Source organism: Apteryx mantelli, chromosome Z, assembly GCF_036417845.1.
Source record: "Apteryx mantelli isolate bAptMan1 chromosome Z, bAptMan1.hap1, whole genome shotgun sequence".
Lineage (NCBI taxonomy): Eukaryota > Metazoa > Chordata > Aves > Apterygiformes > Apterygidae > Apteryx > Apteryx mantelli.
The window spans coordinates 73,636,650-73,661,820 of record NC_090020.1 but is presented as its reverse complement, the minus strand read 5'-3'; the positions used below and the strand labels follow the sequence as shown (position 1 = coordinate 73,661,820).

At 40.0% G+C, this 25,171-nt stretch overlaps 1 protein-coding gene across 1 annotated transcript in view; it reads right to left on the bottom strand.

Annotated features, from left to right (window-relative positions):
• The window catches only part of RANBP3L (RAN binding protein 3 like), a 34,357-nt gene extending 13,129 nt beyond the window's left edge, over nt 1-21,228 (bottom strand). The window contains exons 1-9 of the mRNA XM_013961024.2: nt 20,973-21,228; nt 8,827-8,885; nt 8,532-8,568; nt 7,849-7,926; nt 6,697-6,771; nt 6,192-6,263; nt 5,322-5,446; nt 4,753-4,856; nt 459-543 (exon numbers count right to left, since the gene is read on the bottom strand). Of these exons, the coding sequence (XP_013816478.2) occupies nt 459-543; nt 4,753-4,856; nt 5,322-5,446; nt 6,192-6,263; nt 6,697-6,771; nt 7,849-7,926; nt 8,532-8,568; nt 8,827-8,885; nt 20,973-21,228 (891 nt within the window). The remainder of the gene's footprint in view (nt 1-458; nt 544-4,752; nt 4,857-5,321; nt 5,447-6,191; nt 6,264-6,696; nt 6,772-7,848; nt 7,927-8,531; nt 8,569-8,826; nt 8,886-20,972) is intronic.
• Nucleotides 21,229-25,171: the final 3,943 nt, after the last annotated feature.

Here is a 25,171-nt window from a genome sequence, read left to right as displayed (position 1 = left end):
CACAATATAGCTTACGGTGGACAACATCTAGGATGGGGGGTTCAATTCCCTCCTCTGCCCAAGAGAATTCATACTCATTTTTCCCATCTCTTAACAGCTATAATGGAAACTATTAGAATGGTGGGAACTGCATTATTTTCTCTCCTGTTGTGGCTGTTCCACTTTCCATGGAATATTTAAACAACCCTTTTTCAGGTCAAAATATGAGCATAAGAAAAAAAAATGCCTACCAATACAAGCTAGTAATAAGAGTACTTAATCTAAGATGGGGAAGATAGGGATGCTTACCCCTCCAACATCAAATATTTAGGTATTTCCTATACAACAGACATTGGAATTGTATTTACTCACATCTTTAAAAGAACAGAAAGAGCTAGAAAAAAATCATTCTCTGAGAAATTTTATATTCATAAATAGATTAATCTTGACAACAGTCTGCCAGTATTTATAGATCTTACCAAAACTCTCTCAATCATGTTTTCTCCAAACACAAAATCAGAATTGCTGCTGTTTACTATACTTCTGTCTTCAACCTGCTGAGTTCTATGGGAACAAAATAAGATAAACTTGTGATTTAGACCTTTATAAAGAATAAGTTCATGCATTTACTTTACCACACCGTACATTGAAGATGAACAAGCAAAAAAATGAACTCTTTAGGAATCAGACAAAGTCTTTAAGAGAATCTGAGACTATTTTCTACATAACTGTTCACAAAAAGAATGCAGGGTGTTACACTGTGTTTCATGAAGATTCTCAAGGATGTTCCTTAAAAGCAAAGGACAGGAGTAAAACAGCATGCCTCCTTCTCAGGGAAGTATCTTACTCCATCAGCTTTAATGTGTTGCACTTCTTTCCCTATTTCCTTTTGCTCCAGCAAAAGCGTGCCAGCAACAACTATTCCTCCATATTGGTGCAGCTCTGGTGTCCTTCAAAGTAACCTACTCCTCAGTGCTCCACTGGCACTCCTTCATCATCCACCTAACATCTTGGAAAGGCAGACAGGCAATGTGTTCTAATGCACATAGACTCCACATAAATTCATGTAAATACTGCAAAAATGTAAAGGGATGATAGCAGATGGCTTATGATGAAGCATAACAGGAAGGAGAGATCTTTACATTTTTCAATGATCTGTTCTATCGACGTACTTAACACGAGAACTGAACAAAACTAAATACTTGCAGTCCTTTGGTATTGACCAAATATAGTTTGGGGGTACAGATCTGAGAGAAAATTTCATGTGGTAGATAAATTATTTCAGGGCTAGGACTTGTAGTTCCTTGAGTGTGACTTGTTTTGGCAGAAGCTACATTAAAACAACATTTGCTCTTCTTCCCCTTCCCTCCTGTTTCTTTTTTCCTTCTCAGTGTCTCAGGATAGCCAGGTGAAAAACACTAGAATTTTTTTGCATTGTCACCCTAAATTTAACTACACTCAGTTAGCCTCTTTCCTCTCAGGAGATTTTAAAAGAAGAGGGTCTTTGTTTTTTAAATAGTGACACTGTCACAACTTGTAAGAAGTATATTAGTTGTGTATTACATTCAAGAATATATAATATAAACAGAGTTGTCATTTGGCCTGCTAATTATACAACCACTTCAAAGGAACATGATCCATTTTTTATAAAAGTCACTAGAAAAGTCCTTGTAAACCTCCTTGTGTGGAAGTTGGTTTTGGTCCTATTTTTTGACAAAAGCCCTATAGGTCATTCATGATTTCTCTAGAGCTTAATCACCTTCTCTCTTGTTGGTGAAGTCTAAACTATTCTTGTCCTCCCTCTGCTCCAGAAAGACGACTTGGCAGGAAGATGATCTGATGTTCTGTCACAAACTGTATTCTTTAGCACAGCTTATCAATGCTCTTCCAGTTTGTTCATCACCCTTGGGAGAGCTTACAGGCAGTTGTGTCATGCAAAGGACATTCTTGATAATAGCTGGGTTAGCTGGCAGAACTTTGATGATCCACAGTGTTCTTGAAATCTCTTCACATAGGATGAAGGAATTCCCAAGTATAGGCTTCCTCCATTTTACACTTAGGGGAACAACTGTTCCTTAACATCCCTATGTTTGATAGGTTGCTAAGACTAAGAAGGAAAATAAAAATAAAAATCAGATAATCAGTCTCTTCATCAGCCTTGAATCCTTCCATACATGCAGTCTTGTGCCATGAACAGGGAATCTGAAGTCAGTTTAAACTAATTATTTCCTTATCCTTTCATAAAGAAAACTCCCCACTAAAATTTGCTGAATTGTGATCAATTTCTATCTTGGTATTTCATCTGCTGCACTACCCAGGCTGCTGCACTAGCAGATCCATAATAATAGCATTCCAGAAGAGCTAAAAACCAGAACCTAGAGCTTTGCCTCAGAGCAATAAGGGAAATGGATTTTGATTACTTTGAGAAATGTGAGAAATTAGGAAAAAAGTAATCAGTGCAGGATCTTTCTTTTTGCAGACAATTAAAGAGGAAGTGCCAGCCTTAGAGTCTCATTGAAACCTCAATACTCTTACGCTGCTGCAGGGCAAGAACAAAGTATGCCAGAGATGACATTGCCAAGGAGATGCAAAACAGATGCACAGAATTCAGGGAACTACCACTAACAAGGAAGAATGGGAGAAGAATTGTGGATAAGATGCTGGAAAGAAACTACAGAAAGCAAGTAGGCCCAGGTACTCAGCTGCTCCTTCTCAGCGTGTCAGGAGTGGTCCAAGTAGCTGCCAGTTCTAGTACTGGCCTTGAACCCCTGCAGGTTTTCAAACCCTTGTGCAAAGCTGAATACAGGACTAGAAGTCTGCATTTTCCCAGCATTGTATTTCTGTCACTTAAGACACAATTTCCTTTCCAAATTCTTAATCAGACTCAAGAAAATCCACAAATTTCTCCTCTTCAGTTCATTACTGTAAGCTACAGTAATGTTCCCTATTTTTTGTATTTATATACAGCTTAATAAAGTTGTTCATTTAAAAACCTGTTGTTGTCAAGTTACATATGAGAAAACAGCCATGCCAAAAAGATTTTTCTTAAGTATTGCAAAGCAACAAGCACTTTCTACAGATCAAAATAATGGCACTTAGATTGCCCCAGCAATCTCAGCAAAGCAGTAAGCACCTATTCATGTTTAAGTTAGTATTTTACTCAGCAAATAAATTAACATTTACCACAATTATGATGATACACAAAATTAGTCAGGCACAGAATACATCATGCAGATTAGCAAACCCTCTTTAAAAAAGAAAAGAAAAAGAAATACCATAAGCACTTTAAAGTTCTGTAACTTGTCAATACTGAAACATTGCATAGCATTTCCCTATCCATTTACTTCACAAAATAAGCCACTCACCTATCTTTTCCTAGATATTGTGCAGGTGACAGAAGGTAAATGGGTTTGAAATATTGGTATAAACTGTTTTGAAAGGCAGCACCATATTCCCTTCAGGTTTTCCAATATGTATATTACCATCATTCTGAATCTGCTAAAAATGTAACATGCTGTGTGGCTTCATGTTGTCCTCATAGGGCATCATCACAGCATTAATCATGTTAGAAGAGGACAGGCTGGCTCTTCCAACATAACACTGAGCATCTGCCCTCTAATGACACTCTTCTCGTTGAGAAGGATTAAGAATCCAAGTTGTCTGAGCGTGTAAAATCCCTCATCTCCTCAGAATCCTGGCACTGTGCATTGCAAATTTGTGTGCAAGAACCTTTCTCCGTGATCCAGCAGGCCCTGAAGAAGACTGGAATTGAATCCCTTGCAGTTAACATGTTCTCTCCCACCTCTTTGGGTGTGAGGGGGAAATGGGGGCAACATAATAAATTTGTTATCAGTAGCCCCAGCAGTTTTGAAACGTCATTCTTCAGTCACTAACTGATCTCGTGTATTCCTGATGCTCACAACTTCCAGGTAAAAATCTCTAATCACACATCAGTAAGCAGTATCAACACCCACACATGAACCCGCTGGCACTAAACTGGTTAGTCACAGACCTGTAGCATTCTCATGCAGCTAGTCTCTAGAGAGAGGTAATAGCTTTTGCATTTTTTTGAATTTTTGCATCAGTATGAGCTCTTTCAGTCATATAAAAATGCATCAGAGTTCAGGGCAAGTTCCGGCTACCTGTCCAGACAAGTCAGCTTCCTCAGGCAGAAATTCTAAAAGCCATGTTGGTCAACCCATGTCTGCACAAAGATACAACCCCATCACACTACGCTAGCTGTTCACTCCAGAAATTCTGGCATGTACATGGAAGTAGGGCACCAGTTGCAGCGTACACCATGTCTTCCAGTCAGTACTGTATGGTTCTCTTCATGCCACCTGTGTCCAACACGCTCACGTATTTTGGTAATTCCTGAGTTTCTCTGCAGCCAAAATATTTATGAGATGGTGCAACTATGCAATCAGAAGAGACTTCTCCGATGGGACACAAACATGACCACAAACATTCAAAACCAAGCAGTATTTTGAGCTGGCAAAGCTGCATGAGATGGCAAACTAAAGTAGCTTCTTGCTTGGGGGTTGCTAATGAGAGACAAGCTGTCCCACACAGATTATCACTGGCAGGAGTCCATTCCTTATGGCATATGGAACTCATGTCAGCACCCACAACTCCTGGCACCACACACAAATACCAGTAAGCACAGTGTGGATGTAGATAGCAGAAGCCTAGTACTATGTTAGACATGTAGAGAGAAAGGGCAGGCCTCAGGCCAAATGACAAAGTGGTGTAAGAATACATTAAAAATCTTACCGTGTTGTTTTAGGGCTAGAAAGATTCATGGTAATAGATGACCTTGCCGCTGTCTTCAAACTTACTGAATTCTCAGCTGAGGAATAAGAGCTGTTTTCAGATAACTAGGAATAATATAAGCAGATGAATTAATTAATCCAAGCATATTCTCTGCAATAAACAGGTCTTCTAGAAATCCATAGTCACTGAGGTATATATCTGTGGTAGCTGGCAGAGCTTCCTCCCACTGTGTACTAAGCCAGTGCCCTTAACAATAACCTTTAAATCAATGTGCTGAAATGTTACTTTCTGAAAAAACAAAGTAAAAAAAAAAACCCAAACTTGATTTGCCACAGAACCCCAGTGTCTGAAAGTTGAGACAGGTTGCAAAAAAGGCAGGTTTTTCACACACAGTCGGCACTGGTACAACAGTTCCCTCTCTAGTCAATAAATCATTGTTTCCACTGAAACTGATACAGGAACTTCCTTTGAAATCCTGCAGTGAAATAACTGCTTTAAAACAGTGTTGTTTTTAATTTGATTGAGCTCCAAACATGTATATTAGCCATTGAAATCACCTTTCTTTTTACCTGAACATGTGCTCCTTTCTTAGTCACTAGAGATGCTATGGGATTTTCAGGACATGTGAGGGCTTGTGGTGGCTGTAAAATGGCAGGTCTAATGACATTCCGCAGTTGACTTTGTGACAAGCATCCTTGCAAACAAAAATAAAATATTTAAACAAAGACTTTTTCTTCACATCTAATTCATACCTATGTGTCTTGCCCCTTTAACTAAAAGCTGCAGAGCAACTTAAATAAGTTTTTGCTATTGTTTACTTACTATGTGTTCTGGAAAATGCTAATCCCTTCTAAAATACACAATTCTACATTGAAACCAACCCATGTTATCCCATTAAAATAGAAGGGTAATACAAATACATACAGATACATATATATATATATATACACACACACACATACAAATATATACATATATGTGTGTGCGTGTGTGTATGTATATATATATTTTTAAAAGTGTGTGTGTGTGTGTGTGTGTATATATATATATATATGCACTCAGACAAATCAGCACTGCTTTGTAATAGATCCGTCAGCTGATATTTCAAATTTAATCCTGCACCTGCAGATGCCAAGAAGGATTCCTCATTGCCTTCTCTAGAAGCAGAGTTTTAGCCTTGTTTAGTCATGTACCAGAAATGTGGAATTTGACTATTCAAGGTTATAATTTCTCCACTCAGAAATTGATATAACCATAAGCAGTCAGAGCAGAGGCTCAGAACAGAGCTCACAGGATACTCATGTCCTCAAATAAATAACTTATGAACCTCATAAAGCATTCACTCAGCACTGAGGAGGGTTGTCATTTGCATCTGTTCTTTATCTGTTGAAAAGGTCTTTGTGGAACAAGAGTCAATATAATATTGCAATGACAATTACCTTCTTTTGTACTTCTGATGTCAGTGTTCCTTCGAAGAAGAGCTGAGGTCATGAATATGTTATTCTTCTTTACTAAAGAACAAGGAATTTAAACTTTAATAATAAGTAATAATAAATCATAAATTATTCATCTATGTGTCTGTAACCTATCATCATTTTGGTAGTATTTGATCAATATCCTAGAATTTATCCAAACAAGATCTCTGAGATAACTACTACTGTCTTCATTTTACAGTTGAAGAGATTTAGGCACGAAAAGCACCACAGCTGTTTTGGCTACGTCAGAGAAAACGTCTTTTGGATGTTAACAGATGCTTTAATCTCATAAAATCCCACTTCAGCTGCTGGTGCTGCTAGTTTGCAAAATCCATGGAAATGGAAATGCTATCTGGTCCAGTTTCATGTTTTTTTAGGATCAGTAAATTAAGGTACCCTGCCCTAATATTTGTTTTTCTACATAAATACTTATTGTTGTTGTTGTTGTTGTTTTCTTTTTTTTAATTACCTGTCTGGGAGGGGGGAAAGGTAGGAAGGATGGTAAAGGAAGATGATCTTCCTCTTTTCTGAGAGAGTGTTGTATCTGAAAGGATAAAGAGACTGAAATTATCCTTTGTTTGGAGCAAGAAAAAGATGAATTTCTGAGGTTAGCCAATTTGATGTCAGGCCTTCCTTGGTAGCAGAATCAGCTTATTATCTGCTAACTACTAGCTTTCTGAGGTAGACTTTCAGGTTATGCCTTTACTGCGAATCAGAGGGGTCTCTGAGGCCAAGTAGCACAGCCTGGCTTATCCACACTGCTTTCGGCTAGTCAACTTCACAGTGGTTCTGTCTTGGAGATGGCCATTGGAGTGGTTCAAAACCGAGCCAGGGAGTGAGCTAACAGTTCAGCAGTGTGGACAGTCAAGAGGCTTAACACGCAAGCTTGCTCCTGAACCTTGCTTTATTTTTTTGGTATAGGCATACTCCTCCCACTGTATCTATGATTTTTATATATGACTTCAGTGTAATTTTCAGGGTAAGCCAAACTTAGGTTATCTTAAATCCTTTTAGCTATGTTTAGGTGTGCCACAGGACTGGATGAAATAAAATATAGTTTACATATATTAAGGCCTAAACTCTGAAGTAACTTTCTGGCCCCATCATTACATTAAATAAATACCATAAAACCCAGATCACTCCTACTGCATAGTAGCCTCTAATGACTTGTGTGTATTTCCCCTGAATATCATGCAAGGAATACAGTGCCCTTAAAGGGATTTCCAGGTCAGCTGGCAGCTGGATGGAAGTAGAGGCCTTTCTGAAAATTGCTTTATATTTTCATGGATTCCCCAAGGAACACTGATCTCTTCCACAAACCAGGGAATCTCATTCCTTCCCAGCCCCCCTCCTCCCTTGATTGAGTGAACAATTCCAGGAAACCATATAAAATATACACAGTCTTCACCATCTTATGTAATATTAAAAGTATGGAAAATTAATATATTTTTACTTATGATGGTACTTACTGGAAATTAATGTCAATGTTTAAGTTTTTCTGACTTGGAATATTTCTACAGTGCAGATACATTTCTTAGACAGGAAAATACCGTCTCTTCTTTACCAGATGAGATTACAGAATGGCAGTAATTAAAAAGGTGAATGGAGCTAAACAGCATACCTGTGTTGGGCTGTGAGTCAGACTTCTGGAGAGTAAAAGACGATGATCTTGCACGTTTTCTGGAGCAACTAATGAAATCTAAAGAAAAAGTAAATATAATATTCTGTAGACACAGTGTGGTATCAGATTTTGGCACAATGGTATGATACAGAATTTAAACTTGAACACAATAAATCCTAGGAACGATTTATAGGAACAGCTTTAAGGCAGAATCTAAGAGCGAAAGAGGGCCTTAGAACCTCAGTCAAGACCTGGTACAAAGCCCTAGGGAGTCTTCTTTATTTCTACCAATGTCAGGGGAACTAGAACCAGCACTTAGAATCAGTCCAGGGCCCACAGGCTCAGAGTGCATTCAGAATGAGAAGTTACATTATAATGTGGCGTAAGCGAATAGAAAAAGGCAGATAGGAGCTAATACAGCTAATGAATATACCTGCCTATTTTTCAGGAGTTCAGCTCTCTGACAAATATGAGAGGTAAAATGGGAGAAGGATTCTGGAGGTAAGACAGAGACATACTAGGAAATACTAGAAGGCTTTACAACCCAAGTAGTCTGAGTCTGTTAACAGGGATTTGTCCTGGCTCATACAAAGTGAGTGTTTAAACACTATTTTCACAATCAGTGGTCAAATCTATGAATAACCCAGTGTATTATTATACTATTTCAATGAAATGATTATTACCATTTTCAGCTTTGCAAACTGAGTCTTCTGCAGGCCGCTGAAAAAAAATAGAAGGGTGGAAGGGTCAAGGAGAACAGATCTGCCATTTTCTAGAGTAGGACACAAAGTATATCAATCCAACATATGTATGTTAAAGCAGTCTTGTCCCTACTTTTGCTTGTTCTATTTTGAGCCCAATTATTACAAGTATTAACCTAGGCAAAAGTCCCTTATTGCCCCTAAGATCATTGTCTATAGAATCCTTATTTCTTAGCATTTTCTATCAATTGTGCAAAACAGAAGCTTAAGTTTTTACCTTCAAAGGATGGTCCTTCTTTTCAAAGACAAATGTTGGCTGGGCAAGCACTGATCTCTCTGGAAAAGGGAAAAGAAAATTTTTAGTAACAGTTCTGTAGTAGCACTTCTCAGCCATAGTTCTCAAAGTGCTGTACAAACAAAATCAAGACTTTACCACCTTGTTACAGATTAAGACGCTAAGGAGCTGCAATGATGTACAACATTCTCTATAAATAAAAAAAGGCTAGGGTCCGCACTCCCAGTGTGAGTTTTGCCTAACTAGAGGCCGCAGGATTGCCTCATATTTATTTTACACTTTTTTTAGATAAAAAAGAAGAAACTGCCTTTCATCCAGTGCCTTTAGCCTTTACAAACAACACGTTTGATTTTGTGGTCTAGGCAAGCTTAAAATTCCCAGTGGATTTCCATAAGAATACCAGATATGCTTTAGGGGACTAAATAATAATAATAATAACATTTTGGTTTTTAGACCTCATTAAGCAGTAAGTTAGGAAATTACACTTTCTCTTCCCCTCATCTCATATATGGAGCTACCCTAAGAAGTTAGCAGAATGCAGCCTTTAATTTTGATGGATGCAAGTTCAGACCCTTGTTCCCATTACTGTAGTGCTGGAATCGTATCCAAAGAGCCTCACAGTTTGAAGTCCCAATCTGTACAGGTTTTGCATAGGCTCTTATATGTGCTGTGCCAGTCTTCATTCTTTAGCAAGCATCTTTCCTCTCTTCCAAATTCTTCCCCCAGCCTTGTTTTTTATGATATCTCAGTATCTATTTTTAAATCATAGAACAGAGATGGTCCTCAGATCCTCCATCCTGTTTCACAGACACCTGATAAGCGTTTGTCTAACGTCTAATGTGTTCTTAAAACCTTCTCACAGAGGAGACTCCACAACCTTCCCAGTCAATGTTCCATTTAGACTCCCTGGACAAGAAAAACATTTCATGTCAGAACATGTCATAAATGTTTCCCTATGTCAAGCCTGATGTCCCCCTTCCTGCAATTTAAGCATATTCTCAGTGGACTGGGAAATAATGTGTTCCCTTCTTTGAATCACTCATATATTCAAAGATTTAAAGTCTCACCATATTTTTTTTCTCCCTTAAACTAAACAATTATTTCCCTCAGTCTTCACAGACATATTTTCTAAATATCTGAGCATTCCTGTTGCTCTCCTCTAGAATCCCTCCAGACAGTTCCATGTCACATGTGAACTGTGTCACCCAAGATGGAGCAAGAGACCCAACTGAAGCCTTACCAGTGCTAAGCAAAGTGGAAGTATTATTCCTTGTCTTACATATAATATTACTTCTTGTTTCCCATCTCTTACACTTGCTTTCCCCTCTAACAGCATGGCATTGCTGACTCAAAGCATGCAAGAGCCACCAAAAGCCTTAGACTAATTTCTACAAAATGGTGCCTAGCCTATCATTTCTTATCTTCTTGTTTTGTGTCTGACTATTCCTACCTAAGCATGGCTGTTTGCATCTGTTGCCTTTGAAGTGCATCTTCTTTATTTTTCCAGCCTGTCAAGAACATTTTAAATTATAGTCTTGTCCTTTAATGCAGTTGTAGACCCTGACAGCTTGATGACAAATTTCATAGGAGTTCTCTCTCTTTCAAATTATGAATGAAAATTCTTAGTACCACCTTCCGGACAGACACTCATAGAGCCCCAACTGATGTGGAGCTTCCATTCTGACAATAAACCACTGATAACTATGTTGTGCTATAATTCTCCATGAAATCTTCACTAGTTTGCTCATGAGATTGTCAAGCGAGTGTACAAAAAACCCCCCTCAAAGTCAAGATATATATCTATAAGGCCTATCTCCTTACCCTAGGAAGAAAATTAAGCATTTGACATGATTTGCTCCTGACAAATTCATGTTGGCTGTTACTTAACACCTTGTTATCTACTACATGCTTACATCAGAGTAGAATATTAAATTTAGATGTTCTATAATTATTTATTGGTATTTACAGACTGAATGTGTGCTATCTGCTCATCAAAGAGAACACAGAAAAATCTCTTTCAAACAACACACAACCTAATATGTTGAGCCTTCAAATGCTTAAGTACACATTTAAGCATTGTGTTCTTTTCTTACACTGTACAGACACATGGTAAACTATATGAACTTGTGGTAATTCAGTCATCAGCATGAGAAATGAGTAACATACCACAGGGCAAGGGACAGTACCTAGGGCACAGTGAGTATGCAGAGAGTGATTGAACTAAAATGTCATTGTACTAGATGGTTTTAAAGATATGTACATCTGTTGTTTGACTGATTTCTTAACTTGAAAGCACGCTCTTTTTGTCAGATTCATAATGCAGATACTAGGAATGACTTGAATGAGACACTGCACACTGTGACTCAGTATGGTCATTTGTTGAAACCCTTGTCCCTTCCTTTCCTAATTCCCACACCACTCTTCATACGCCATGCTTTTGCAGGTTAAAATCATTACTGCTCACTCTAACAAACTTGTGTAGCATGTACAAAACAAGAGGCTCATTATACTCTTGTGCCATCTTTTAAGAACAAGGGAGAATTCCAGCTCTGATTCCCAGAAAAGTGCAGGGATGTGAGAGCCAAAATGATCCCAAGAGTAATACAAGCAAGGATATGTGTTACACTGGGCCTCCCAGCCATGTTCACACTTCCCATTCTTTAGGTTTCAGATAAATGAATGCCTAATGTCAGTTTTAATGTATGAGTATGATACAGAAGCATATCAAGTTCTATAGATCAAATTCTAGTCTCGGGTATACCTCTGCATTTCTTTGATATGACTGAAAACAACTTTGGATCCATGTTCTTTTTTCTTATAAAACTTTTTTCAACTTACTTATCCCCTGGATCAAATTTCATGTTGATTTAGGGCTCATCTTACATGATTTACTTCAGGCTACTTACTTTGTTAAGAATGAGAACTTCACAGCCTGCACAACACTAACGGGCTAACCTGGTTGTTGGTGTAAGAGAAGAAAAAGTTGTATTCACCAATACCATCAATTAATGGCGCAACAGAAGAGCAAATAGGATTCACCTCATGAAAGCTTGAGATGTCTGTAACTGGCAGACAATAGAAACAAGCAGTTTTTGAGCATGAGATATTGGATCTGTTTTAGATGTGTACTTTAAGGGATGAGGCACACATTTCTCTCCATGGAGGACAAGGAGAGACTAGAATGACTAATGAGCTGTATGACTGCCTTTGGCCAGAGAAATCCCACACTTGACATGTTGTCAGCTTCCACATGTCAGAACATGTATCGTGTACACATCCTTTTTATTACACTAGCTTCCTGTAATTCATATTAGAATATTCATTCTCCTGTTCAACAAAAATGTGTGTGAAAATACATGGATCAATATTTTCACCTTGGCTTGCTCACCTAACTACAACCAAACCAATCAATTACGTAAAGGTTTAATAAAGCTAACATCAACCTCTCATGGAAGGGTTAAAATTACTGAATAAATGCATCATTCAAATACAGACAGCAATTTTTAGTTCATGTTTTAATTCTGTATTTACATGGGCATTATGTGTGCAAAGGACTGAATTTAGCAAACTTGGTATACTTTGCAATGAAGATCTGGTTGCCAGTAAGTGGCCTAGAGGCATCATTTTGTCCTTAATAGAAACAGCATATAAAAAGCTCACACTGTTCAACTCCAAAAAAGATAATTCCTTGTCACTGAAAGTTAAAGAAAACTTCCATAATCTGGTTGCAGCTGGGAGACCATGGCATGGCATGAGATGGAGCAATTCCACTTCTATTCACTAGAGGGGAGTGGCACACATAAACAATAGTATTTCATTAAAATATGATTTATTGAAGATAATAGGCTTTTTTCCTGTCTCCTTTTTTAAAAAAAAATAGACTTGTATTCTCATTGAATAAAAAAAAGAAACAAAAATTAAAGCATAACTACAGAAACCTTTACACTCTTCACAGTACTTCTCAAAGCTCAGAAGCCAGCGGTATTTTTAAAGGTACATTTGCATGGAATTAGCAAAGAGGGAATGCTATGAAAAAGGAACTGACTTTCTATCACTGAGATAACTTCTGTTGGAGCTAAAAGGCTGTAGGGAGTTTGCAGGGATTAGAGAAGTTCACTACAATTTAAACAACAAAATAATTCCAGTAATAGTTTAAAACCCAGGAGTTACTGAAGAAAAATTCATAACTGGTTGATTTCCAACAGACAGATGTGAAGCTAGGATATAATGGTACCTCTTAAAGACAAATAGGCATAATTTGAAAATGCAGTAAATATAAAAGATATATCCCATTAACTCTTTTTGAGCCAAAGGGACAATTTTCTTGCCCTCAGTATATTTTGTCAGAAGTTGCTGATGCTGTCACAGTTACTCCTTCTCATTTGGGGGGTTTTGTACTGCTTCTACCCAAAGCAAGAAAACCTTTTTGTAATTCCTGAAAAATATTCCATGCAAGTGACCTGTAAGATCTTCACTTCTCAATCAGGCCTGTTCGTAACAAAGTTTTAAAAATATATTTGTTTAAAGTATATATGTATCCAACACATCAATTTCCAATTAAATTTTAAACTTCTCGGATATTTAAAAACAAAATATCTGCAGCTGATCCCCAAGGAAAAAAACAATGCAGAATTAGCTGTGGATATAACGCAGCTGCATCAAGGAATTAACACAGTCGTGTCAATGTGCTAGTTTTAACACTGGCGAGCAATTTTACATTTTTCTCCTCGTTTTTCTGCCCGAAGGTTGTTGCTGCCAGGGCGGGTGGCAGCCAGGCTGTGCCTGACACTGTCCCAGGGAAGAGGCAGCAGCCGCCGAGGTGGGTGCACAAAGCCGGGGGGGGGGGACAGGAGCAGGGTGGGCTGGAGCCGCCCCTCCTCCTCCTCCTCCTCCTCCTCCTCCTCCTCCTCGCCACCAGGACACGGACAGGCGCGGGCTGGCCAGCGCCTGGCTAAGACCGGGCCACTCCAGTCCTCAGCAGCTTGGTACTTCCGGATAAAAGGGGCATGTTGGAGAAGTCAGCACACAAACCTGCCAAGTGGGCTGCCTCTGGCTGCTCCGACTGGACTAATCCACCAGCCTCTGCCAGGAGTCCAGGCATGGGACCTGTCTGCCTGCCCATGAGCAGTCACCACAGGCTGGGCCCTCCTTGCCTGGCTGCAGAGCCCCAAAGCTGCTCGGTTAGAAGGGGCTCGGCCTAACGTTTGCTGCAGCCAGAGTTCAAAATGGGCCCTTGCCTGCAAGACACATTAGAAACGTTCCAGAAATTAATTTCTAAATGAAATTTCCAATTTTCTAGCACATTAGAAATTCACTTGTCTGAGATCTTTTGCACCTGGCTCCAGCCTGTGGCGCCGCACAGGCGGCCTACCCAAGCGCGCTCTGGCCTTCCCCTCCGCCTTGCGCGGGGGCCGCGGGCCTGGGGCCGGCCTGCCCCGCTCGTCTGGGACCCCCGGCCCCGCTCCGGCCCTCTGCTCCCCCCCATGTGCCGCTGACAGCTCAACTCGGTTAGTTCATACGCCCAGGTGGAGCCTAGGTTTTTAAAATTCACTTTGAAAGAAAATACAGAAGTGCACTTTGGGAAAATATAACTGCTGGCTGCTGCTGCCTAAGCCTAGGCAGCACTGGCCATGACTAGCCGTGCCATGCAAGGATAGGGGAATAATGTACGGAGCACTTTCGCCAGCTTGCAGGCACCCTGCAAAGCCAGCACTGCCCATGAGGCGGGTCCTTCAGCCTTTCCTGAGACATTCCAGTCTTCGCTCCTATTGCTTTTGTCTTCCCAAAGCTGTAGAAACTTTACAAAATATATATTAAAAAAAACATACTGAAGTTCATGGCAGTGTTAGCATTGTGCTATTATTATTACTATTATTACTCCCTCTTGCCCAGAGAACAGATAAATGATCCTTATCCTCTAAAGGCAAAAGATACAGAGGAGAGAATACGAGCCCAAGCCTAACCCTAACTTTTAGGCAAAAAGAAAAATCAGAAGTCCTGTGTCAAAAGTGGCTATAAGTGCTATGGCTGTGGTCCTCCCAAAACAAAGAGAACCCCCCCAAACCTTTAAGACCATGGATAAGAGGGAAATTTGCAGATCTCAATACAAATCTTTTATTTCTGACTTTTCAATAGTTAATTTTTATATTTTCAGACTCAAAAGAAAATAAATTCTGTTGCATCTTCACTGCTACCAAACATGCATGTTTACCAGAAGTTTGAAAACATTTTAATTTATATTCATACCAAATACTTTCACATTTTTGTATATAAAGTTAGGAATCTATATCTATACCAAATAAAAATAGAAGGGTTTATATCAATCAGGATGGCTGACTTCAGCGAAGCCATGAGTGTCCATCAAATCTAAAAAAAAAAAAAACCTCTGATTTTATATATGCATTAAGATGCTTAAATATAGGCAGAGTCTGACAGCTATGATTGTTCTTGCATGTGAATCATTTTTCTAGTCTTAGTAACGTGTACTATTATACAGAGAAAGTACAGAGACTGATTTTCTCATTCAAATTAGTTCTATTCAAATTAATTTCATTGGCTAATGATCTCGTTTAGGCAATTACAGAATTGAGTAGCTATTTAAGGATTCAGGCTTTCAGCAGTGTCAGCGGTATGGAGTATCACTGAGCTTTTTTAATAACTGCTAAGTGACCACTGTTGTTCAGGGGGTAGCCAGTCGGTTTTGAAGAAAGCTGTGACAACTTGTCCAGTAAATTAATCTAATATTTTCCAGTAAATAACCTAAACCTTACAATATGTAAGGTGTCTACACCTTACATTGTGTTCAGTTTTTCTGCTTGAAAAGAAATCTTAGCTGAAAGCCAGATGAAAAGCTGTATTTTAAAGATTTCTCCACCAAGCTGGCAAAAGGTGTTGCTCATGCTATTTGTCAACGGAGTGCCATTGACCAGTTAGATGGCAAGATTGTCGTGGCTGTATCATTTCTTTCAACCGTTTCATACAGAGAATTAGTAATTGCCTAATGTCAATCCACTGGGCTTTTCCTGAGCTCTTACTGTTCCCAGAACTGTGTATGTTATTTGTGTAGCTCTTCAAAAATAAGTACTAGTCCTGCAAACACATATGCAGGTTGACTCAGCTACAAAACTCAATCCTTTGTGCAAAACTTGAACGAAACAGTAATTCGTAAATTCCATCGAAGACTTAACACTGATGACAAAAGCTAACTCATGAAAATCATCTCTCTCTTAATTCCTGAAATGAAAATAACTTCTACCTCTTTCCTTTTTTGGGGGAAAACAATCCCATTGGCACCTCCTAGTAAAAAATTCATTCAAAAACAGAAACTACAGTTTTTACTTTAAATGATAAAAAAAAGAAAATAAATTTCTTAATCAAAGTTTCATTTTCTCAAATAAAATAAGATCCTGGAAAATCCTATGATCTCCAAATAATGTCAATAGTGGTATCTGACTGACAAAACATTTAACTATGTCCAGCTTTCTGTCACGACATTGTAGTAAACATTGTACAATACATAAAAACTATTAAATGAAAAGTTAAAATCAGATTATCATCTTATTCCATCAAGAAATAAGGGTATGGCACAGTATTAGCAAGTTTCTACGCTCTGATACACAGTATCATGATTTTCACTAGCTTTGTATGTTATTACTATAATTTTCAAAAATAAAATCAGAAACACCCCTGTTTTTGATGTAAAGAACTGCTTAGACCACTGGTTCCCAACTGAATTTTTGCTGTAGTCACAGAACTTAGACCAAATAAAGCTAAGCAGTAAGAACATGTCCTTGCATGGAGGCTGCACATGACATTGCTGGTCCCTATCTGTGACCAGTTTGGCCATACTTGAGAATATCAGATTTCTTTTAAACATTTAGCTAAGGAGAAAAAACAAACAAACTAATCTGTAAAAAAAGAATTCTTTGATTTCTGCTGCTAGTATCAAACAACAGATGCTTCTTTTAGCAGAAAACTGTATGAAATGAGTTATTCTTGCATAGTATGTAAAACATGTCTTAGTCTCCATACTTTTACATCACAGAAATTTCTCATAATTCCTGTTATTTTTGTACTTGCCCCCCCGACTGTGAAAAGCGCTTTGCACTTCACATTACTGTATATGTGTCTTTGTCAAGCAACAGGAGCTTAACACTCAGGAGTCACAAGCTGTTCTCGTCTTACAGGCTGCTGAGCAGCAAAGCTAGAAGTAATTTGATTTCTAGCAACAAAAACACGAACATTAAGTTGAAGTAATTGTTTTACAGTATTTCACATACAAATTAGCTAAACTGGAATATCTAATTGGGAAAGAAGTTGAGAGGAAAACATTTACTGTGATTTTAGCTATTACACCTCCAGAGGTAATTCTACATTACTCAAATAATAAGAGACAAAAATAAGTTTTGTCTCTGCCATTTATGAAAATCTGTTGTTTACAGTAATTTCTTGAAAAAAAATGCTAAAATAAAATATTATGCCTGGTATTCTACAGCAACATACAGGAAAAACTGAGAAAAGAAAACAACAATGGACTAACATGTAAGTGGAAGATGTGGATGCAGAAATTAGCAGAGTTCCATTAAAGAAAAAGGAACTATTTTGATTATACTAGTTGACAATCTGTCCATTACCTTGTTGCCTCAAGGAGTATCAGAGATAAACTGTGCAATAATATGACCAATTCTTCTTCAATAGTCTGTAAAAAACACAGAACACTACCTATACTTCAGATAATAAAACTGCAAAATTAGGCAGGAAAGAAATACATACCATGAAAATACTAACAGAATACATTCCTATCCAAGACTGGACTCATGCTTAAAGATTGTGTCTAGTTTTTAATACAAAAAAAAGGACATCTACTTATCTCCAGAGATAGAGAGTTTTCATCTAGAAAGAGGAAAAAAACAGTAAAACCTTCTGGCTACAAATAGGATTTGCCGAACCTGCAGTAGAACTGTGCTGTCCGTTTTATATACACGCGCTGAACTTTGCAATATAAAAGAGAGTCCGGTCACAGCCAAGTGAGAGCGCAATAAGGCTGCCAGCCACGGTCTCAGGTCCCTCAGTGACCTCACTATACAATCCAGGCTTTCCTGTGCCAAAACGTAAATAATGATGATGACACAAGGTAAAACAAGGGTGTCCTACAACAGTACTTTATGCACTCAAATCAATAATATTCACCAACTTTAAGACTTTTAGAAAAAACTGATGTTCAGAAACATCACTGATCCTGAATAACAGGCCCATTTCCAGAAATGCTGAGCAGTTGAGAACTCCCAGGGAATTCACACGCACTGCTGGTTGCTCAGCACCTTTGAAAAATCAGGTTACTTTTTTAAGAACCTAAATATGGACCTGGAAACCTACATTTAGATTCCTATTTACTATCCTTCATGCTTTTGGTTTCTGTTTATGAAGTATATTCAGTACTTTTCAGGACAACTCCTTTAAAAATTAAGATAATTTCTCTCCCCAGTTAATACTTATTTTTTAATACCAGGACAGCAGGAGTTTCAAAGCAAATTTACATTACTTTTTTGCTAAGATCTTGTGAGACAAGATAGATCAATTCATTTACATCCAAATCCATTATACATACATGCCCCTTTCAGCAGTAACAAAATGGGGAAAAAAAACAAGGGCATAAATCAAATGAAAGTCTAATCTGGCTCCAATGCTCATCAGAAGGGTTTTTGATAGTGAGAGGTACAGGAGACCATCTCCCAGTGACGTTTCATACTTGAACATATATTTCTATACTGGGGAGAAGTTTTCAAATTTAGCATCTTAGTAATACTTCCAAACTTGCAAGCTAAATGAAATTTTTCTTTTAGAATACTCTTCCACTGAAGAGTATCAATGAACCGATAAAACTGCAAACAGTTCTCACAAATCCTGATTTTGCAAAATTGTTCAATGGAAAATGTTCTAAACGATTGGTCTAAAACCATGCTGAAGTGTTTCATCAGAAGGAATTGCTTCAGCATTGTCTAAATAAAGTACATTGAACATATTAAGACATAATTTTTGATAAATCTTTAGTTTTTGTAATACAATATCCCTCTGAATTTTATTTCTAGAGAACTTAAGAGTATACAACAGACATTTGGCCATCTGGCTGTGCTTGCTACAGAAGTGACTGCACTTCAGTGGCAAACGAAGAGATTCCTGTACACAGCACTGCACGCTGTTTGAACACCCTGTACTAAATACAAAGTGTATATTGTTTAACTTGGATTCAGATAGCATCTTATAAACACAGTCTGGGGAACTGATAAATAATCCCACCCATCCTTTTTGTATCATCTGTGATTCAGGGCTTCTCAAAGAAGTGAGTTTTTGTTTTATTGTACTCAGGAAAAGGAAAGGAAAAATTCACTCAACTGACTATTGCAAAATAAAACTTCTGGAAGAATTTGTCTAAGGACAGCTTTACTGTACTGTTAAGTCTCCAATCCTGCACATTCCTTGTCATACAGCTAGTTTGTAACCCACATAACCCAGGTCACTGTCATCAGTGAGACCAACTAGGAGAGCAAGAATTTTTCATCCAGGCAAAGCTGTGCAGAATCAGGCCCTAGCTTTTTAAGCCATGTTCACCCTCTTCTCAGTGCTACAGAATCTAAATATAGGTTTCTGGATTGGTGTGGAAACAGTTCTTTTACCTGAACAATTCCATTTATTACTCACTGCATCCACTGTGGGTTTATACCATGTAGTATGAGCGATTTAAAAAATAAAATACTTGTCTCTCTTCAGCCATGGCAACTCAGCTAGGATCCCGCAAAAATGTTTATAAATACAGCATATGTCACACCCATTCATTTCTATAGAGCACAATCCTCATCTTTATATGAGAACAGCGTAAACAGGCATTAAAACAACAACAACACCCTACCCCAGAAATACTTCAGCATAATTTCTAAGAACTGGCTTTATTTCAAGCATCTGAGTGAAGGGAGTATTTTTGGGAGTCTCATCGCTACACTGTAATTCTAGCAGAGCTGCAATGCCAGAAGTAACTGTGTCACTAAACCAGCAGGGTTGTGCCAAGGTATGTAACCAGAAATTGTTTTATAACCACTGAAATTTCCAACATCCCTGTGCTCAGCATTTTCAACCTAGCATACAAGCCTGTAAAATACTCAGTTCAAGGGCTATAAAGTTCATGAGCATATAAAACATCACTTTTTTCAGGGCACGGTACAAATACTAAATTTCACAAATCCCTACAAAGCAGTGTAGAAGTAACACTCATTTTGTTTGTGCAGAAATTGAACTATACAGGTAATAAGGTCCTGATCTAGCAAAACACACACATGCCTAAAGTTTATGCATAGGAGTAGATGGGACTACATATGCTCAAAATTAAGCACAGACTAAAAGGGTTGGTTGACTGAGTAACTGGCCCAAGCAATCTGAACTAAAGCAATGGTAGCATCAGGATTAAACCTGGACAGTGCGTGCTTCCTCCTACTCTTTTTGGTTCATTTATCAACCTGCCTGCTAAAAACTGGCTTGTGGCATCACCTGCAAAATGCAGTCAATAACTTTGCACTTGTCCCTTTATCCATCCTCTTAAAAATATGTTATAGATCAAACTCAGCTCTTGCTCCTCCTCACTACCTAGATGAGGAAGGGTTTTCCCCTGCCCACCTCTCTAGCTACGCCTCGCTTTGAGGAGCTAACCTGCACCCGCCCAGCTGCTCGGCGCAGGGCACATCACCAAGGACGGCCAGGAACGCGGGCGCTATTCGCAGTCACCGGCGGGTCAGTTTGTTTGAAAAGCCGCAGAAAGCTCAAATGAAAATTCAAAAAAACACTCTTGGAAACAAGCAGAGACCCCCTTGGGGTGCTGTAGGGGAAAAACTCAAAATGTACACTCTCTGGTAGTGCTTTTTATTCAACTAAAATACAAAGTGCAGATTTAGGAAGGATTACCACCAAGAATTTATTATAAAAAGAATTACAGCCAGCCAGGCTCTGTCTTGTGTCAATACTGCTGCTACCAAGCAGATACAGACGTGGTGTTTCTCACTGTCCCATTTCCCCAAAAGCTCTTTGCTGGGGGAACAGAAGACCTGAATCACATGCAAAAGATATGAGGCAGCAAGACCTACCTGTACAGCATTCATCCTTGGGATTTAATTTGCTGTTACACAAGCCAGGAAACAGCCTGCGGGCCGTCTGTTCTTGCAAGCGAGCAGCCTGGTTCACAGCCCGGGGGTCACCAGGCCAGTCTCTTCCTTTGGGGAAGCCGGGTTTAGCCTTCCCACCGTGCCCGGATCGGGCTGAGACATCGCAGCCCGCACGCGGATGCCCTGCACCTGCATACAGAACGCTCCCTCTGCAAGCGGCAACGCGCTGGTTCCTCATTATGAGGTCCTTAAAATTATATAATATAGACTATATATAAAGTAATAACTATATAATATATATATTTATATATATATAAGTATATACAACCCGTAGTTTGGTCTAGAACTTTGGATTTAGACTTAATAGCGCTTCCCTAGGCGGAAAAAAAAACCCCAAACCCAAACAGGCGAAGCCCCGCGACGAGCGGCCGCGCGTACCGGCCGCGGTCCCGCCTCCGGCCGGGGGCGCAGCGGGGCGCAGCCCGCCGGGTTGGGCCGGGCCGGGCCGCCAGGCACCGCTCCGCGAAGCGAGCGCAGCCGCGACGGCGGCGGCCCGAGGGGGAGTGAGGGCGCGCCGGCGTCTCGCTGACAGCCCGGGGAAAGCTCTTAACCGGGGGCTGGCCTTTGGGAGGGGACATGTAAAGCCCGGCGGATTAACATAACAGGGCGGGCGGGGAAGCGTTTACCCAGCGGGGCTGCGGGGGCGGCCGGTGGCGTTGTTGCCGCCCGCCCGCGGCCGCTGCCCCCTCTCGCTGGAGCGGGGACTCGCTGCACCCGGGGGGAGCTGCCGCCTCCCCCCCTCGCCCCTGCGGGCGGGGGCGGCCCTGGTCTTCCCCCGCAGCACTGCGAGGACAGGCCCTAGCGGGCTGCCGCCGGGCCGCCGGGCCTGGACGCCTGCCGCCTCCCAGCCCGGCGGGCAGCGCAGCGCAGCGCAGCGCTTCGCGTCACGTCGCCCCTGAGCGCTGGTCACCGCGCGGGCGGAGGCGCTGCGGGGCTCGGGGCCGGCAGCCCGCGGCGCCGCTGCTGCCTCGCCGGCGGCACCGGGCCCTCCGCGCCCCCTGGCGGCGGGAAGGGAAGGGAAGGGAAGGGTGGTGGCGGTGGCGGCGGCGGCGGCGCTGCCGCCTCGCTCCGGACGTCTCCTTCCCTGCGGGGCCGCCCGACGCCCCCGGTGCGGTGTCGGGGAGCCTCCGCCAGTTCGGTTAAAATACAGCAAATCATCGAAATGCACTCAGTCAGGCGGAGCGCCTTCTCGAGCTCCTGCCCGGATTGGTACCCCTGTGGCTAGGGGCGTGTGTGTTCCCGCTAACGAAACCGTAGGTTTTGCTCAGCAGCTGTTGCCGGTGATACTGCACGGGGTACTGGGTCTTCGGGCTTGGTTTTGGTTTCGAAAATGAAACAAACAGCGAAGCACGGTGGTTATTGCCACGCCGCCCGGAACCAAACGCAAAGGAAGGTGTTCAGCGCCTCCTTCCAGACGCGCGCTGAAGCACGCGAATGACGTCCGGCTGGTGTCTCCACTTGTGGTCACTGGCGTGGGAACGGCTCCAAGTCCTTTAGCTCACGTGGAAGCGATCTCAGGCCGTTGTACTGTGTACTGCAGCCCTGGTGTTAAGCAGCCTCTAATCCGAATAGTTTTCCTCCTCTTTTTTTTTTTTTTTTTTTTTAAGACAACAACATGACAAGAAGGTAGGGATTTGCTAAATGTTAATCAGAACTGTGTATCTGGTCCAGAGCCCTGTTCCTCAGATCAGCCAGTATGGGATGTTTCACAGGAGGATGCAAGAAGTTCAAGGCCGTGGCTGAGTTATTTGCCCTCAGCAGAACCCCACTGCGCGTTGGTGTAAATCCTGAAGTGTGTCATTTTGCCCCTAGTCCAGTACTCTCAAACATAACTACCAGGTATTTTTGTGAACTCCAAGTGGTTGGTTTCCATCTAAAGCTTGCTAAATTCATGGCCTCACTGCTGTGCTTCATCAGTGAGGTCTACAGTCACCTTACGTATTGCACAAAGACGTGATTACCAGTTTTGATTTTGCCATTTTTCAATTTAGTTTGAATGTTGTCTAGTTACTGGTATGTGAAACAAAGTGCTGCTCCAGCTTCTGAAGTGTTCATCATTTTGTACTTTTATCACATCTTCTATTCATCTTTTGAGGTAAACAGTTCCAAAATTTCCAATCTTTATTCCTCGGAGACTTGTTCTAGCAGTTTTTGGTGCACCTCTCTAGCCTTCTCTAATTCCAGGATATCCTTTTTCAGACTGAGGTGGTCCACACGCAATATTCCAGAAAAGGCCATGGCATGGAATTACATAATAGCCTAGTTTCTCCAGAATTATTTTTCATCCTATTCCACATGTTTCCCAACATCTCATTAATTTTTCTATCATATTGCATACTGAACAGAGCTGTTATCACGCTGTTCATGTAATTCCCGGTTCCATTTTTTGAGATGATACAGTTAATTTACAATCCTGTAATGTATTTATAAAAGACATTTTTTTCCAGTATATCATTAGTCATAGTATTTGCCATTTTAGTGCCCATTCCCTTAGTAGGGTTGAAGGCTTCTTGACTTCTTCAAAGTCTTCTCTCATGCTGACTGATATAAATAACTCATTTGCAAATGCTGCTACTGGATTGATGGCTCCCTTCCAATTAATATGCATTACAGGACTTGCTATGAAATCTGTTTTTCACCTCTGTGTAATAAAACTAATAATTTCTTTCTACTTTCTGTCCCTATCTCTTAGGTAGCTTTTGACTCATGTTAATATGTTCTCCTATCCCAAGAATATTTAGCTTTTTTGGGTAACTTTAGGCCTTACAAATGTCTAAATAAATGACATCAACTGCTTGTTTTTACCTACCACTTACTGATTTCTGCCAAGTTAATGAATTATTGGAAATGGAATACTAATGAATTGGTGAGACACTGTCTTTTGCATATGCATATATGATAGTCTACAGATTTTCTAGGTACTCATAGTTTTTAATTGTCCTTATATATATGCATACTGTCTCTTATAATCTTAATGTTTACTCTAATGTAGGATCAAGACTAATATGCCTGCAGTGAATAGGCTGTATAATACAAGTGAATAAAGACACAAATCAAGGCATTGTTTGCATGTTGGAAGATGCTGCGCGCTTTCTCTTCCTGATAGATGTGTCTAATCTAGTTTAAAAAGAAAAGGTTTTGTCAATATTGTGTACTGCTGATTTGGCTGAGTTGAAAATCTTAATTCAACCATCCAATTTTAGAAGGTCAAGTTCTTCTCTTCATGGTTAACTGATTTCTTTTGAGTGCAGTGATTTTAAGGGCATCTTGTTTGGTCCTTTTGAGCAAGCTGCTTTTGAATTCAGCTTGAGCTGCAGTTGCCCCGTATGTTTGAAAATTAGGACAAAGGTGTAATTAGACATCAAAATTACTGTCTTTTTAAAAACCTAGTGTGAAAGACTGTTTTTACCCTTAATATAAGAAGATTGATACTTCTTTACTTTCAGAAAACTGTAAAGGTTATGGAGGGTAACAACAATTTGCAGGAGTCTGAAAACTTATTAAGACTGATACAATGTTTCTGAACAATCTTTTCTTCCTTGGATATTGCTTTGGTTTTCACTGTGATCAATGTGTAATCAACCTTCTCCACTGCAACTTACAATTGTAAAGCCCACTTGAAATCCTTAAAGAAATCCTGTAAGTAAATATACTTAAATACCAAGTGTGACCAAGTATAATGAAAGTCTGAATTTAGGGACATATGAAATGAAATGTGACTGTAATCTAACAGCCTAATATCCCAGAATGTTTGTAAAACTTGGATCCAGAGGCAGACTGGTCTGGACTTTGCAGATTGAGCCCATTCCTATTTGAGAGAATGTTTTCTTCGTATATGAGCTACACTGGATCATTTGCTTTTAGATAACATTTTATATTTAGATCTGAAAAATGTAAGCAGTTGTAGTAGCTGAATTTCACACAGACTTTCCTGACTTCAATTTTGCCAGTTTGATTTTGAAAATATGCATTGTTCCAGGTTAACTTAACTTTTGGCCCACGCTTGTTCAAAATGATTACAAGTTTTAGATTGTTTTAGTTGAACTTGGGATGAGCTTAAAACTTAATAAAACTGCAGAACAGGCAAGATTTACATGGTGTCACATTTCTTTGCCAGTATG